Raw genomic sequence first — 18310 nt, 5'->3', positions numbered from 1 at the left:
TCCTGGAACGTTGTATGTGGAAATGTATTCTAATCCTGCTTCTCTTTCTCCTCCCAGATTCCCAATCCTCTCTTCGACTTGGCCGGGATAACATGCGGACATTTTCTGGTTCCCTTCTGGACATTCTTTGGAGCCACCTTGATTGGAAAAGCAATCATCAAAATGCATATCCAGGTAATTTACCTACCAGGACCGAGGCTTTCTATCTGCTTGTCAAGGTGGATGGAAACGATGTGTTCACACATCCACCCCCTTTGTCTATGGAGATTCTCAATCGTCCAGGTCACGGTTGTCCCAAAGGTAGTCTTCTGTCCCCCTTCCCCGCACAGGCAAACACACAACCAGTCACGCCTGCCAAGATTTTATTAAGCAATCAGACTAGAAACCCTTGCAGATAAGAGTTTTGGCAGTAAACTGCGAAATGCCAAGTCAGTTTTCACTCACAGTCAGCAAGAGAGAGTTTATCCTCAGTCCGGTTCCACGAAGCAAGAGTTAGCCACGGTCCAATCCAAAATATGCACAAGCCAGATTTCAGGTAACGCGATGTGACACTCAGGTTTTTAACTTTGACCGTCACAAAGCCTGAAGAGCAATCACACCCACTTTTATTCCTGGTGGGGTGTGGCTCCGTGACTCAGCTCAATCTCTGGCCCTCCCACGCCTCTTCCGTTGCTGCGCACGCTTCTCCCTCCGACGCTGCCTGGGATCAAGCCAGGATTCATCATCCTCGCTCCCTATCTTTTTTTCTTTTTTTTTTATTTGATTTATATGCCGCCCTTCTCCGGAGATTCAGGGCGGCTTACAATGCGTTAAGCAATAGCCTTCATACTTCTGTATATTTTTACAAAGTCAGCTTATTGCCCCCACAAACTGGGTCCTCAATTTACCTACCTTAGAAAGGATGGAAGGCTGAGTCAACCTTGAGCCTGGCAAGATTCGAACTTACTAATTGCAGACAGCTGGAGTTAACTACATCTGTTGTTGTTCCGATATGCTTTCCTCCTGGCATATCCCAGGCTGTTCTTCTTGGTCTTTGGATGGAACCTGAGGCATTGCCAGAGAGGAGGGTCCTGGAGAGGGAGGCCTTATCAGTTCCTCCCCATCACTTTCTGAGTCCTCTTCCTCTGTTAAGACAGGCTCGGGAGTCGGGGTCACAACAGGTAGCTTTTTCAAAAAGCAACTGAACTTTCTTGTTGTTGTTGGGTTTTTTTAGAATATAATTTTCTTCTTCTTTTCACTTCTCCTCCAAAAAGCTGCTGCTGCTTCTTTCTTCTTAGGGCCGGTCACTTACCCTCAGCCCTGGGAAGCAGGCAATGGCCAACCAGTTTTGAAAAACCTTGCCAAGAAAACAGCAGGGAATTATTTAGGCCAGGGGTGTCAAACTCAATTTCATTGAAGGCCACATCAGGGTGGTGTTTGACCTCGGGGGGGGGGGGGTCGCATGGCCAGCTCATATCTGGGGCACCTGTGGTGGCCAAGTGCTAAGGGAGGACTTCCCTTCGATTCTCCCTCACTCTCATTATATCCTCCCTTCCATTCCCTTCTCTTCTCTTTTTTCTTCCCTCTTCATTCTCCTTTCTTCTTCCTTCCCCTCTTTCCTTATTTTTCCTTCCTTGCTCTCTTTCCTTCTTTTTCTTTGTCTTTCCTCTTTCCCTTTCTCCTCTCTTGTCTCTTCTTGCATGCTCAAATACAAAAGGGGAAACATTTCTCCTTTTATTTTGGTTTTAGTTTGTTTTGCTAGCCCTCTGCCCGCGAAAACAGAGATGCTCCGTTTTCGCAGGCAGAGACACCGCGGACCGGTCTTTTGCTGTTTCCAGGATGGCCACACAGGCCAGATCTAAGCATCCCTGCGGGCCGGACCTTGAGTTTGACACCCCTGATCTAGGCAGTCACCTGAGTGGAAAAAGCTTCTTGGATGAGAAACGAAACATATTCAAAGAAAAAAACGAAGGAAGTGCAATTGCCTTTTGGAGACATCTACTCCTCTTGTTTCCTAGGAATTACTGCTTCTTACAAGCTTCTTTTTCTTCTTTTTTTAATTTTTTAATTTTTATTTCTCATAAACACGTTTCTATGTACAGTCATTTCCATCATTTTTCATTCATCTTTTCTTTTAACTTTCATTTTTCATTTTTACTTTTTCGGGACTGCTCTTTTACCCTTTTCCTTTACTCCAACCTTTCTTCTCCTCTTCTCCTCCCCTTCTCTTCCTTCCTCTCTCTTCTCCTACTTCCTTCGTTCTTTCCTTCTCTTTCCTACTTCCCCTTCTCTTCCCTCACTCCTCTCTTCTTCCCTCCTTCTAACCTTCTCCTCTGATCCTCTTTCCCCTCCCTTTTCTTCCTCTCCTTTTCCCTTTCTTCTTTCTCCTCTTCTCTTCTCTCCTCTCTCTCTACTCCTTCCCCTCTCTCCTGTTGTTTCCCTTTTCAGTTCAATCTAAAGTGGTATTCGAGCAAGCCCCGATTTTCTAATTATCTTTATTCTCATTTCAATTTCTTATTCAATTTCAATTATTATTTATTTTTATTTCATTATTTGGGTACATTTTTATAATATCTCACTTTTTTCCCTTTTACCCCCCCCCCCTTTCTCCTTTTACTTGACATCATCTGGGTATCTATTTTTCTAACTGTTTTCTCCCATCTATTCTCTATCTATTTTATTTCTATATCCTTATTCATATTTCTTTTCTAACCAATCATAAAATTTATCCCATGTCTTGAAATACATCGACTCCTCCTTATCTTTTATTCTCATTGTTAATCTATTCATTTCTGCACATTCTAAAATTTTCTTATTGGGAATTATACCAGAGAAATATAGTAAAGAAGATACATATTTGATTATTCATATAATAACAGCGGCTAGAATTGTATTTGCACAAAACTGGAAAGCAGATAAAATCCCACTGGAAGGAGAAATTATAAAGAAAATTTTAGAATGTGCTTCTTACAAGCTTCAAGGCTTCCATAAACCCATCTAACACTGATTGCTTCATTCCTTGGCGAATATATTAACACCAAACATCAATTGGAATATGTCTGTGTTATCATAGCCAGGTTTCCGGCCTCCTGAGTGAGTGTCCTAGCTAAATGCAGGTAGTCCTCAACTTATGTCCATAATTGATCCTGGAATCATGGTCGTACGTCGTGCCATTGTTAAGCAGGTCACCATGCCCGATTTTACGACCTTTTTTCTGACGGTTGTTAAGTGAATGTCTAGTTTAATGAAAAGAAGGACTAGGGGTGACTAGGGCAGTCTTCCAGTATCTCAGGGGCTGCCCCAAAAAAGAGGGAGTCAAGCTATTCTCCAAAGCACCTGAGGGCAGGACAAGAAGCAATGGGTGGAAACTAATCAAGGGGAGAAGCAACTTAGAACTAAGGAGAAATTTCCTGACACTGAGAACAATTAACCAGTGGAACAACTTGCCTCCAGAAATTGTGGGTGCTCCTTCACTAGAGGTTTTTAAGAAGAGATTGGACAACAATTTGTCTGAAATGGTATAGGATTTCTTGCCTGAGCAGGGTGTTGGACCAAGTTCCCTTCCAATTCCGTTATTCTAAATTACTGTGGTCATTAAGCAAACCCCATGGTCATTAAGCAAATCAATTGTCTTCAATGGGCATACTCGTTTCTTCCACCAGCAGATTTTTTTAAAAAAAAATATCACGGGTTCTTTCCCCAAACTTGGAAATCTCGTTCCTTCAAATTTGGGCTGGAGCCTTTCCGTTTCTGCAAAAGCCTCTCAGATATGCATAGCTGGCGATTATATTGGCGTATTACCTCTTAATCATCTCTTCTGCAGACTAAACATAGCCAGCTCCTTCGCAGGGAAACAGGCCCATTCTGTATACATTACCTGAGGAACATTTTTTTCTGGATTTAGGCGAGCTAACTTTTTTTGGGGGGTGGGGGGTAGACAGACGATAAAGAAATATCAGCCATTCATTGTCCAAACTTTGGTGGCTGGAAGAATTTGTTTAACCAGCAAGCGGTTGCAGGAAGGTGGGGGGGGGAAAAATGGGCCTGTTAAAAAAAAATAAAAATAGAAATGTTTATTTTTAGATTCTGTACACATAGCTCATCGCAGCGTTAATCTCGGAAGAGGCATTTAGCCTGCCTTCTCTTACTATGACTTGTAAGATCAGGGGTAGCCAACTAGGCCAACTCTATGACCTATGGCTGTGATAGCAAACCTGTGGCACGCGTGCTCACAGTGACACACAGAGCCATGTCACCCAACACGTGCGGCCTTGCCTGTTTGCCTTCTGGGTTTCTGGTGTGCATGCACGCACGACACTCAGCTGTCCTTTCTGTGCACAGCAGTGACAAAAACTGGTGTGCGTATGCGTGCTGTCTGATCGTCAGGCACATGCGCGCCAGAACCCGGAAGTTCGGCTTTTCCGGAGCACGATCCCTTGGTGCGCGCAGCAGTGCCAAAAATCAGCCTGTACATGCACGCCGGCCAGCTGATCGCTAGAACCCAGAAGTTCGGCTTTTACGGAGTGCGGCCCCGACAAGCGTGCGCGCATTGGTGCCATAAAGTCCTCCGGGAGTAGGGCGGTATACAAATATGATAGATAGATAGATAGATAGATAGATAGATAGATAGATAGATAGATAGATAGATATAGATGAGAGATAGATAGAGATAGAGAGATAGAGAGATAGAGAGATAGAGATAGATAGAGATAGATGAGAGATAGATAGAGATAGAGAGATAGAGAGATAGATAGATAGATAGATAGATAGATAGATAGATAGATAGATAGATAGATAGATAGATAGATATGGTAGATGATAGAGAGAGAGAGAGATTAGATAGATAGATGATAGATAGATAGATAGATAGATAGATAGATAGATAGATAGATAGATAGATAGATAGATAAAATAAAGGTTCGCCATCACTGACCTATGGATTTCAATTCCCAGAATTCCTGAGCCAGCGTAGAAGGTTGCAAAAGGGGATCGATCACCTGACTCCAGGACACTGCAACTGTCATAAATATGAGTCAGTTGGCAAACGTCTGAATTTTGATCACATGACCGGGGGGGGGAAATGCCGCAGTGGTCGTAAGTGTGAAAAGCATAAGTCACTTTTTTCAGTGCCGTTGTAACTTTGGTTACCAAACGAACTCTTGTATGTCTAGGACGGCCTGTATTTTTATCATGTTGGGGGGAACACAATGCTTTTTCAGGAAATGAGTTCCCCATTCACTCTGGACTTGATTTTGGGGCGCACTCTAAAAAGCCAAGGGGTTGAAATCCAGCAGGTTCTGACAGATTCTCGAGAACTGGTAGCGGAAATTTTGAGCCGTTTGGAGAACTGGCAAATACCACCTCTGGCTGGCCCCAGAGTGGGGTGGGAATGGAGATTTTGCAATATCCTTCCCCCAGGAGTGGGGAGGGAATGGAGATTTTGCAATGTCCTTCCCCCAGGAGTGGGGGGGGGAATGGGGATTTTGCAATATCCTTCCCCCAGGAGTGGGGAGGGAATGGGGATTTTGCAATATCCTTCCCCCAGGAGTGGGGAGGGAATGGGGATTTTGCAGTATTGTTCCCCCAGGAGTGGGGAGGGAATGGAGATTTTGCAGTATTCTTCCCCCAGGAGTGGGGAGGGAATGGGGTTTTTGCAGTATTCTTCCCCCAGGAGTGGGGAGGGAATGGAGATTTTGCAATATCCTTCCCCCAGGAGTGGGGAGGGAATGGGGATTTTGCAGTATTCTTCCCCTGCCACACCCACCAAGCCACGCGTACCAAGTTACACCACACCCACAGAACCGGTAGTAAAAAAAAAATTGGATTTCACCACTGCAAGTGATTGTGACATAAAATAAGAGATTTCATAGTAGCTGCTTTCTGTTTGGCACGAGGAGTGAGGGATTTTGATTTTTGAATCTCCTACAGCTGGCTGAATTCTCTAAGATCCCCTGCTGAGTTAGGAAACAGGCACGCTTGCGAAGATACAGAGTGTGAACGTTAGGGATGCCGAACCACAATGTTCTTGAAAAAAAGAGACACGCAGTTCCAGATTGGCTGAAAAATGAGAAACGAAGCCTTGGAATTATATGACAAAATACACCATTTAACCAATGTTGAATAGTCTGGGAACGTTCCCTCACTGTACCGCAAGTGGTATACATCACAATCAATTGACAGTTTTAAACAACAACAACTCCAGAACAGCTTGTCTTCCAAGAGTTATCTCAACAAAGCTGAACATTTTTGTCTGCTTATCCTCAGGGAATGCTATATATACCTCACCCTCTCCCCAACCCGGAGCCCTCCAGATACGTCGTACTGCGATTTTGAGAATTCCCCAAAATTGGCAAACTGTTGGCGGAAGTTACAGGCCGGAGGGAAACCAGGTTGGAGACCCCTGGTATTGGAGGAGTGTTATTTCAATTTTTTTTTTTTTAATTTGATTTATATGCCACCCTTCTCCAGAGACTCAGGGCGGCTTACAATGCGCTAAGCAATAGCCTTCATCCTTTTGTATATTTATACAAGGTCAGCTTATTGCCCCCACAATCCTGGTTCTCATTTTACCTATCTTAGAAAGGATGGAAGGCTGAGTCAACCTTGAGCCTGGTGAGATTTGAACTCGCAGTAATTGCAGGCAGCTGGTGTTAATAACAGTGCTTTAGTCTGCTGCGCCACCAGGGCTCTTTTTTTACAATCCTCGATTTATAACAGTTCATTTAGCGACCATTCAAAGTTACGATGAGATTGGACAAAGTCACTTCTGACCGCTTTTCACACTTAACGACCGTTGCAGCATTCCCTTGGTGACGTGATCAAAATTCAGATGCTTGGCACCTGACTCATATTTATGACAGTTGGGAGTGTCCCAGGGGTCATGTGTTCACCTTTTGAGGTGACCTAACAAGCAAAGCCAGATTCACCTAACAACCATGTCCCTAACTTAACTTCTACAGTGATTCACTTAACAACTGTGGCAAGAAAGGTCGTAAAATGGGGCAAAACTCTGTTAACAAATGTCTCACTTAGAAACAGAAATTGGGGCTCCATTGCGGTCGTAAGTCAAGGACTACCTGTGTTTCAATTTGCTATGTAGGGATTTTCTTGTAACATAGAGCTTAATTTAGAGATAGTTTGGTCTAGTGGTTAAGGTAAGCAAGCTGTGAGTTCATTTCCTGCCTTAGCCATGAAAGCCGGCTGGATGAGTTTGGGCCAAATACCAGGAAACTGTGAGTTATAGTTCTGTTTTAGGCATGGAAGCCGGCTGAGGGACTTTGGGCCAGTCACCAGGAGACAGTGAGTTCTAGTTCTGCCTTAGGCATGAAAACCAGCTGAATGAGTTTGGGCCAATCACCAAGAGACTGTGAGTTCTAGTTCTGCTTTAGGCATGGAAGCCTGCTGAGTGATTTGGGTCAGTCACCAGGAGACAGTGAGTTCTAGCCCTTTCATGAGTTACGGGCATGAAAGCTGACTCACTCTCAGCCCAACCCACCTCCCAGGCTTGTTGTTGTGGAGAAAACAGGAGGAGGCAGGTGTGTTCGACATGTTCACTGCTGTCTGCTATTGGGTTGCCACTGTGGTCACATGATATTCATTTCCAATGTTCTTTGACAGTTTCACAATCTCTTGATCTTTTGGCATCCACTACCTGCCTGGGAGGGAGGGAGGGAGGGAGGATGATTTCTGATGCTTCCTTCCAGATTCTCACAAGGAAACAATGGGGAAGCCAGCAGGAAATCGGAAATCTTGCCTACCCTTGGTCATTCTTTATTTCTCTGTTTAAATAAGAAAATATTTCTGAAACAATAACCCAGTGGAGTACGCGTTGTCTAGAAAACCTCTATTTCTGTAGAATGTGAAGCCATATTTCTAGATTCCACTTACAGAAGAGTTGGAAAGAACGTCAGCTGGCCGGTAGGGCTGCTGCTGGGTGACCTGTGAAGGACCATCCAAAGTCCAAGACATTGTTGGAGCAGAATCCATGGCCTTCCTTGGCTTCCTTTCTCCGCCCAAAGAATAGACTAACCATGATTAGAGCTTAGAAAAAGGATGTGACCAAAAGAGGGAAATTTGAAGAATTGTGGTGTCGTTATGTGAACTTAGGAAAGGAACATCATCAGCACAAGAGCAATCAAAGAACTGAATAGGCACGCTGCATTGTTTCATTTTCCCCCTTTGAGCATTTGTCTGACTGTTGTGTGTCTTTTGTTGTTGTTCCTCCAGAAACTTTTTGTGATCATCACCTTCAGCAGACACATAGTGGAACAGATGGTCTCCTTAATTGGGTGAGTACAACAGATCTAATGTCACTGATGGTTGAAAACAGCTGTAACCTTATAGCTGTGTTCTTCAGTTAACAGTAACAGAGTTGGAAGGGACCTTGGAGGTCATTAGTCCAACCCCCTGCTCACGCAGGAGACCTATACTAGGGATTCGAACCGCCGAACTGCTCTGAACCTTTCTGATCGACAAGCTCAGTGTCTTTAGCCACTGAGCCACCTAGTCAGGCTTCAACCTGGGCAACTTTAAGATGGATGGACTTCCAACTCCCAGAATTCCCCAGCCAGCATTTTTAAAAGCATTTCATAATTTTTTTTTTAAATGGCACACTAATAGAGCAACACTCTCTGACTGAAGGTTGCCAGCTGTGATGACCAAGCTATGGGATATGGATTTGGGACAGGAGCTCAAGTGGTTTTGTATTTTTATTGAGCCTCAGTGCAGTTTTAGTTGGTCTTTTATTTGAATGAAGTTATCTCCTTTTTTAAAAAAAATGTGTTCACTGCCCAGAGTGTCCTGGATGAATGGATGACCTTATAAGATGGAGAGAGGGAAAGAGATCAGATGGATGAGTGAATGGATGGATGGATGGACAGAGAAGGATGGATGGAGAAAGAGCTTGGATGGATGGATATAGAGCTAGGATAGGTAGATAGGCAGACAGGCTGGCAGACTGGATGGATGGAGAAAGGGATGGATGGAGAAAGGGATGGATGGAGAAAGGGATAGATAGATGGATGGAGAGAGAGAGATCAGATGGATGACTGGATGGGTAGATGGACAGAGAAGGATGGATTGATGGATGATGGACGTAGAGCTAGGATAGGTAGATAGGTAGGCTGGCTTGCAGACTGTATGGATGGATAAAGGGATGGATGGATCGATGGAGATAGAGAGATCAGATGGATGACTGGATGGGTGAATAGACAGAAGGATGGATGGAGAAAGAGCTCGGATGGATGGGTAAATGGATGATGGATGTAGAGCTAAGTAGATAAATAGATAGGCAGGCAGACTGGCAGACTGGATAAATGGATGGATGGATGGATAAAAGGATGGATGGATAAAAGGATGGATGGATGGAGATAGAGAAAGATATCAGGTGGATGGACAAAGAAGGATGGATGGATGGATGGATAAAGGGATGGGTGGATGGATAAAAGGATGGATGGATGGAGATAGAGAAAGATATCAGATGGATGGGTGGATGGACAAAGAAGGATGGATGGAGAAAGAGCTAGATTGGGTGGATGGACGGAGAGACAGACGGATGGATGGATGGATGGATGGATAAAACAAGCTTGAGTACGAAAGCTCTACAGTATCCCATATTCTATTTTTGCACTCCAGATCCTCCCCCCAATTGCTAAAAATTACAACTTCTCAGAAAACTAAACTCCAACTTAGATTAAACTTTAAAAAAAAAAAATCTTGAATCTGTCCCCTGAACTTGAAAATTGGGGTGGGGAGCGGGGGGGATGTTACGCAGGGGAATCCGAAACTCCTCACTCTGTTGGTGCAGGCCTTTGCTTTTCCTGAATTCAGTCCATGGTATTCTTTTTTCTTTTTTCTTTTTAAGAGGTGTAAAGTGTAGCCCATGGCCGTTGGAAGGCGGCTTCATCCCGATTAGGGGGTCAGTGTTAAAAAAAAAAAATAGCAGGGAGACTTCACAGCAGCAAAGTCAGTCCGAGGGCCATTCGCTGCTAATTTCAGTGGGATTTCCTGTTTTCCAATAAGTCACTCGAATTCAGTTTGTCCCTACAGGATGCTTGTCACGGCTGCTACCCCTTGAACTCTGCTAGAATTGGCTCAGCTGCGTGGTTTGGAGGCTTCAGTGAATCAATGATTGAATACCGGTTAGGCAGGATCATATGGCTGAAATATAGAAAAAAAAGGGGGGGTTAAACGCGACTTTTTATATGGAATATTATGGGTAATGTCAAAAGAACTGTGCTCAGGAAAAGGGCTGTGCATACAGAGAGGGGAACATATTAGTAACTTGCTGTTTCATTAACAAAACCTGCTCAGTTATTCATGCTTTGAATGTTCACATTGAAATATATATATATATATATATATATTTTCCCTTTGCTGCCCTAACAAGAATATCCATCTGTGCTAGGAAGTGAATCAGGCTTGAATTTATTGCTCTTTTCGGCAGGAAATGGAGCAAAGCTGTAGATAACACGAATGCAATTATTGTTTTTAAAACCTCTCTGAGCTGTCCTGTTGTTAAATGAAACAATGGCATCGTTTTAAAATGTGTACGTCTATAAATGTTTTTGACCCAGGAGCAGCTGGGTGTGCTCTTAAATTAAACCATAAAGTACTCCTGAATGAATAATAACATGACACTCTGTCTGAAGCGTGTGTGTATTTTTAAAAAAACATAATAGAAATTATCCTTACAGTCTTTATTGTTTTCTGGCACAATTATCTTGGACCTGGTTCTTCAGAGTTCAGAGGAAGGTTGAAAGCCATGTCCATTAACTGTTTGCCTTGATTATGTGTCCGCATGTGTTTTTGGGTGTGGATGTATGGATGGTGTGTTTATAATCTTATTTCACCCATTTTTTTAAAAAAAATTTAAAAGGGAGTGGGCACTTAGAATAGAATAGAATAACAGAGTTGGAAGGGACCTTGGAGGTCTTCTAGTCCAACCCCCTGCTTAGGCAGGAAACCCTACACCATTTCAGACAAATGGCCGTCCAGTCTCTTCTTAAAAACCTCCATTGATGGAGCAACTACAACTTTTGGAGGCAAGTTGTTCCACTGATTAATTGTTCTCACTGTCAGGAAATTTCTCCTTAGTTCTAGGTTGCTTCTCTCCTTGATTAGTTTCCACCCATTGCTTCTTGTCCTGCCCTCAGGGGCTTTGGAGAATAGTTTGACTCCCTCTTCTTTGTGGCAGCCCCTGAGATTTTGGAAGACTGCTATCATGTCTCCCCTAGTCCTTCTTTTCATCAAACTAGACATACCCAATTCCTGCAATCGTTCTTCGTATGTTTTAGCCTCCAGTCCCCTAATCCTCTTTGTTGCTCTTCTCTGCACTCTTTCTAGAGTCTCAACATCTTTTTTACATCGTGGCGATCAAAACTGAATGCAGTATTCCAGGTGTGGCCTTACCAAGATATATTTAAACAATTTATACATAAGTGATAAATACTGCATCCAGTTTTGGTCACCACATTGCAAAAAAAGATGTTGAGACTTTGGAAAAAGTGCAAAGAAGAACAACTAAGATGATTAAGGGCCCGGAGACAAAAACATATGAAAAATAGGATTTGGGTGTGGCCAGTTTAGAGAAAAGAAAGATGGGGGGTGGGACACACATGATAGTGGTATTCCAGTATTTGAGGGGCTGCCACAAAGAAGAGGGGGTCAAATTATTTTCCAAAGCGTCTGAGGGCAGGACAAGAAACAATGGTTAGAAACTAATCAAGGAGAGAAGCAACCTGGAATGAAGGAGAAACTTCCTAACAGTGAGGACAATTAACCAGTGGAACAGCTTGCCACCAGAAGTTGTGGGTTCTTCATCACTGTAAGTTTTTAAGAAGAGACTGGACAGCCACTTGTCTGGAATGGTAGGGTGTCCTGCTTGAACAGGGGCTGGACTAGAAGACCTCCAAGGTCCCTTCCAGCTCTATTCTGATTAATTGATATTAACATTCAAATTCCTAAGGAAGGAACCAGTATATAATGGGATGGAATCTTCTCTATGGCTGTCTCTCGCTGTATCTCTAGCTCTCTCTTTACGTCTCTATGTCTGCCTGTCTTCTCACTGCAATTCCACAGAGCTTAATTCAATTTCTCTTTGCTCCAGGAGACTAACCTAAATTCCCACACTGGGCCTTTTGATTGTTGGTAGTTCCTTGATTTATAGGGTAAGCAACTTCTAACCCCTTCCTTCTGGCACTGATGACATTACATAGTTGGGTCATGAAAGGTCTGCAGGAAAAATCTGCAAGACTTTTAGCTCTACAATTTGGGATGAACACCTTTTGAATGGTGTGCGAGTAGGAATGGATTTCCAGATTGCAGACTACAGGAACCAGGAGCACTACTCCGGTGACCCCCGAGGACACAGATAAACCTCCAAGGGCTTCAAGGACCCTCTAAAAGGATGCAGATGACCAAGCTGTCTGCGAGGAGTATAAATCCTTCCATTCCCTACCATCCAATCAGAGCTGAAGAAGCTTCTTGGATGAGAAGCGAAACGTCTTCAAAGAAAAACCAGACAGTTCAATTGCCTCTTGAAAAAAGCACCTTTGGCAGAACCATGAGCTGGATGACTGAGAATTTCTATAGACTTTTAGCTATACAATTTGGAATGAACACCCTTTGAATGTGTGGGAGTAGGAATGTATTTCCAGAGGAAAAATTGCAGACTACAGGAACCAAGAACGCCACTCAGGTGACTTCCAAGGACACAGATAAACCTCCAAGTGCTGCAATGACCCTCTAAAACCGTGATGGCGAACTTATGGCATGTGTGGCACATGGGGCACGCAGTGCACTCTCTGTGGGCACGCGAGCCATCAACCCAGTTCAGCTTTGCCGTGCATGCGTGCGTGCCTCCCGTCAGCCAGCTGGTCGTCGGATCTCTGCCGCGCAGGGGGGCGGGACGCATGCGCTGGGGCCACACACGCATTGCATTTGGGGGTTCAGGGACGCCTGCGGGCATTCACACACGTACATGTGCGCTTTGGGCACTCAGTCCAGAAAAGGTTAGCCATCCCTGCTCTAAAAGGATGCAAATGACCAGCTGTCTGCAAGGAATATAAATCCTTCCATTCCTCCACCCTCCAGTCAGAGCTGAAGAAGCTTCTTGGATGAGAAGCGAAACGTCTTCAAAGAAAAACTAGAAAGCACCTTGAAAAAGCGCCTTTGGGACAACCATGACCTGGATGGCTGAGAATCTCTACAGACGTCTGCAAGAAAACCACCAAGCTGAGAAAGCACCAAGAACTCCACACTTCTCTAACGTCAAGAAAAACCTCGTCACATATACTAAACCACGGTCCCCATTCTTGCTTGCTTTCCTACCTGAGGTGTTGGGATTTCAGAGCCAACTTTAGAACTTAGCCCACCAACTAACTGCAGCATTCTCAATGGCGGTGGGGTATTTTTTTTTCCTCTGCTGTTTCTTGTTTTTGTTCAATGTATAGCCTGATGGAATTAATATCCATGATTTATACTCTTGGTATTTTCTAAGGCGGGAAATTTGTCTGAAGGATTCTTTGGGGATTTGAAATGTCTGGAAGTCGTTGCTCTTGAAGTATGTAAACGTGACATGGGAAGACACTTTCTACAAAAGAGCTGAGTTATCTAAATAACATTCTTGAAAGATTCAGTGCTGGAATAAATCTGCGGCTTGCTTATTTCTTTTTCTTTTTCTTTTCTTTTCCTCCCCCTGAAATCATCTCCGGAACTTTGGAATTAAACTTTGGTTGTTGTTGTTTCTTCCTCCTGCCAAATTAAATCAGCGCTCATTGATTAGATCTCGGTGCCAATGGCTCGCGTGGGCTGCTGCTCCCGTTGCAACATCAAATATTCTGCTGAGCGCGAGAGATTTTTCAAGCACGCAGACCTGGGGATGGAAAGCCAAGTAGCGTTTTCTCTCACAATTACTCATCAGCATTTGAACAGGGCTGTTAAGCATCTTTGCAAGAAAAGGGGGGGAAAAAAGAGTCTGCCGGATTCAGAAGTTTGTCAAACTCTTGATGTCAGACTTCAAAAATGTTCTCGGGAGGGAAGATTCTTGGAAAAATCCTCCTGTCTTTTTGACTTTTAATAATCAGAATTTCCTTTCTCTGCCCCTTCCCTCCCCCCCTCCAATCTCTAACACTATCTCATCCATTTCTCTCTGGAACAGCCTAGGAAAAAAAACCATGTGTAACCATTACTAGAATCGCAGGAATTCCATCAGAATCAAAATGGCTTAAAACATTAACACTTTTCAGCAAAACCCTAATGTTACTGTAGAAATGCCATTAATTTCAGTTAATTTAAATAAAGGTAGGCTGAGAATTATAGAATAGAATAGAATAGAATAGAATAGAATAGAATAGAATAGAATAGAATAGAATAGAATAGAATAGAATAGAATAGAATAGAATAGAATAGAATTCTTTATTGGCCAAGTGCGATTGGACACACAAGGAATTTGTCTTTAGTGCATATGCTCTCAGTGTACATAAAAAGAAAAGATACGTTCATCAAGAATCATAAGGTACAACACTTAATGATAGTCATAGGGTACAAAGAAAGAAGCAAATCATACTAAGAAACAATCAATAGAAATCGTGCTATGTAAAATATGTTATGTATAGTTAAACATTTTAAATTTTCACTCCTCTCACACCTGGAAAGGATCTAAATTTAATTTAATTTAAGAGATCCAAGTACAAAGACTGGAATTTATATATTAATTCAGTTTGTTGGCTTCTTTGTATACTACCTTGATTGTTTTTACAAATCACTTATTTTTTTGCAGGATCCAATCTGGGTCGGTCACCGGAACCGGAACCAGATAGGATCCTGCAACATTATCCTATATATTCACCTTCATCAGTAACTTATTTTTATTTTTACAAATAAATTTTACAAATAATATTACGAATTAAATCTATTTATTCAATTTATTTATCAATTCAGGTCAAATTGTATCAAGGCTGTTACGGTTACCACAACAGAGAAAGCATTTATTTTTCCAGGTTTTGTTTGTTTATTGTAGCATGAATAGAAAACCTAAAACCATATTGACCCTGAGCAAAATAATTTATTAGAAGTCACCTTCTTCTTTAATTTAAGATGATTTATCCATTATTAAAGACCTTGAGCTGGCCTAATAAAATCCCTTTCACCAAGTCTGGAACCTCAATTTAAAAAAAAAATCTTAAAATCAGTCCACCAGCTAAATTAGAACACCTACAAAAATTACTCCTTTTGCACGACATTGCATGAAACAGAAGAAAATCAGAAATAATGAGTACTAACTTGCAACTATCTTCACAAGCTGTCCGGAGTCACCGTGAGTGAGTTGGGCAGTTAGATAAGGAAATACTTAAATATAAGGGGGGGGGGGGAACCCTGAGTGTAAGATTCACACAACAGTGGAATAATTTACCTACCACAGTTGGTAATCTCAGGTTTTTAAGAAGGGACTTCCTAACCATATCTCAGTGATGATTTTCCCAAACATAGCAGAGAATTAGACAAAGTGATACGGTGTTAGGAAATTACGGTGTCTTCCAGCTTCTCAATTTTGGTAGACCTTCTACTCCTGTCTTATGAGCTGAAGACCTGGGCTCTTCCTTTCTTCAGGTGGGAAAATCCAAAAACGTGTCTAGATGCTACCGATTTTCACACAGACAGCAAGATCTTGCTCCTCCTGTGTCAAATTTTTGTTAAGATGTCATGGGAAGCAGCTGAGGGTATCCAGCTAAAAGAAGAAACAGTCATTTTTGAAGTTGTATTACGCCAAAGTAGACCTTCGTTTGGTTTCAGAAGGTAGATTTCTCCAGCCTTACCTGGAGAAGCTGAGATGTGAACCACAGCCTTTGTGGGTGAAGTTATGCTCCATAAAAAAAAAATTAAGTTTCTGGTCCTCATGATCCTATATATATATAGAACCCATGGGCCCATCTACCATTTCCTTACCTGGAAATGCTGCAGCCTGGACCTTAAGAGCTTCTTCTGTAATGGAAAGAGAATCCCAACATTTTTTTCGGTGAACGCTTCTGACAGCCCTCGCTTCTCCAGAAGTCTGCCCGAATGCCGGAGAGGAAACTGAGATTAGAGAAATTCTTTTGTCTACTTTTAGAATTGATTTAGGGTTCCCAGACCACAAAGGATAGATCCTAATGTACCCTGCAGGCTTCTTTCGGGAAAATGGCTTTTCCAGATTTGGGATTTTCGCTTTCATGACCTTTCCAGATGTTAGAATTAGGCAAGCTGCATTTGCAAAAAAGCAAACGTACAAATCCCCTGTGTATTTTATTTCCTTGGCCAGACATAAAAATGTACTTCACTGCGCTCCCGTGCTGTTATTTTCTTTTGAAATACAAATTTTGAGTGTTTCAGTACCAGCCATTCAAAATTAAAGATCACACAAAAGTGAAGATTTGAATGCACTTTAGCTGCCACCCCAAACCTTGATTAATTCAAAACCTAGGAGATTCTCTCACAAAATTTTACTGAATGGCATGATTTTTGTTCAAACGTTGCTGTTTTTTTAAAGCTAAGCTGGTATAATCAAGAATGCCTTTAAATTATACTGAATGGAGTGTTGGTTGGTTTTTAAAGTCAAGATACGATCAACAAATATTCCTTTTTTGAACATTTTTTAATTTTTTTTTTTTCAAGACAAGGTTAAAATACAAAATACAAAACTCCCCAAAAACAAAAAATCCAAAAAACCGCAAAAACAATCAGCATTAAAAAGGTACATAAAAAACACACTACACACATATTATCCCCTCTAATTGATTGCTGATTAATACATTACTACAACATTAGTTCCCACCCCTTGGAAAATGGGCCCTCCGAAAAAATTTTAAACTACTAAATCTATTTGCAAATTGTTGACCTCCCTTCTATATATACACCGTAATATTAGTGACAAATTTGTTAACAGGAAGAACAATAATAGTAAAACAAAACAAAATTAATAGTTCAAAACGCTCTGTTAACAAACTGTTATCGTAATCCAGTCGTAGAAAGTTTAATTATATTATTTTGGCTTTTTGAAAAAACTGAAGAAAATAATGTGCCATTCAGTACGATTTTAAGAAATCCTTCTTTTCTACCCTGGTACTTTTTTTCTCTCTGCTGCCCTGTAATTAATGTGCTTCCAATACTTAATTATTTAAAATGAAAATATTCCCTCTACAACCTTTTGAAATTTGTACTTGGAAGATCCTACTTTGATCAAGTATAACGTGATCTTAGGGAGAAGAGCAATATCTGAGAAAGGAGATTCACACTGAATTGACTTTAAAAGAAAGTTTGAAAATATACAGGTAGTCCTCGACTTAGGACCACAATTGAGCCCAGAATATCTGTTGATAGGTGAAACATTTGTTAAGTGAGTTGTGCCCCATATTACGACCTTTCTTGCCCGAATTGTTAAGTGAATCACTGTAATTGATAAGTTAGTAACCGGGTTGTTAAGTGAATCTGGCTTCCCCACTGACTTTGCTTGTCCAAAGGTTGCAAAAGGTGGATCACAGGACCTTGGGACACAGCAACGAACATAAGTATGAACCAGTTGCCAAGCATCTGGATTTTGATCACATGATCATGGGGATGCTACAAAGGTGGTAACTGTGAAAAATGGCCATAAGTCACTTTTTTCGTTGTAACTTTGAATGGTCACTAAATGAACTGTTGTAAGTCGAGGACTATCTGTATAGTGTGGTTGGGCTCATGTAGGCAACAGATTTAAAGCACAGATAGTCCTTGACTTACGACCACAATTGAGCCCCAAATTTCCATTGCTAAGCAAGACGGTTAAGTGAGTTTTGCCCCATATTACGACCTTCCTTCCCCTCGTTGTTAAGAGAATCACTTACAGTTTATAACACGGTTGTAAAGTGAGTCTGGCTTCCCCATTGACTTCGCTTGACAAAAGATAGTAAAAGATGATCACGTGACTCCTGGACACTGCAACCGTCATAAACACGAGTCAGTTGCCAAGCATCTGAATGTGAATCACGTGACCGTGGGGCATGATGCAACGGTCGTAAGTGTGAAAAAACGGTCATAAGTCTCTTTTTCAGTGCCGTTGTAACTTTGAGCTCACCACAACTTACATCTTTTCGGAAAATTTTGTTGGTTGGTAAAGGTGCTACTACCACATTCCTCCAGATCTGAAGGTTGAAACAGGGAGAGAGTTAACTGGATTGGTTTTACTTTACAGTTAGTATAACAAAAAATATCCCTTAAAGCAGGGGTCTCCAACTGTTGTGGACCAACAGTGGACAGCAAATCTGGCAGCAGATTCGGACTGTGAGGAGGTTGGGGAGGAACATAGGCCAGTCCTGGA

At 42.1% G+C, this 18310-nt stretch overlaps 1 protein-coding gene across 3 annotated transcripts in view; it reads left to right on the top strand.

Annotated features, from left to right (window-relative positions):
* VMP1 (vacuole membrane protein 1) overlaps window positions 1-18310 on the top strand; it is a 155485-nt gene that overhangs the window by 119700 nt on the left and 17475 nt on the right. For all 3 annotated transcript variants that reach the window (XM_070932001.1, XM_070932003.1, XM_070932002.1), the window contains exons 9-10: window positions 58-174; window positions 8206-8267. In XM_070932001.1, coding sequence (XP_070788102.1) covers window positions 58-174; window positions 8206-8267 — 179 coding nt within the window. The remainder of the gene's footprint in view (window positions 1-57; window positions 175-8205; window positions 8268-18310) is intronic.

Source organism: Pituophis catenifer, unplaced genomic scaffold (assembly GCF_029215685.1).
Source record: "Pituophis catenifer annectens isolate HBS135680 unplaced genomic scaffold, rPitCat1.0.hap2 SCAF_1, whole genome shotgun sequence".
NCBI lineage: Eukaryota > Metazoa > Chordata > Lepidosauria > Squamata > Colubridae > Pituophis > Pituophis catenifer.
Note: the sequence above shows the minus strand (reverse complement) of the source record. Positions and strands in the feature narration are given on the sequence as shown.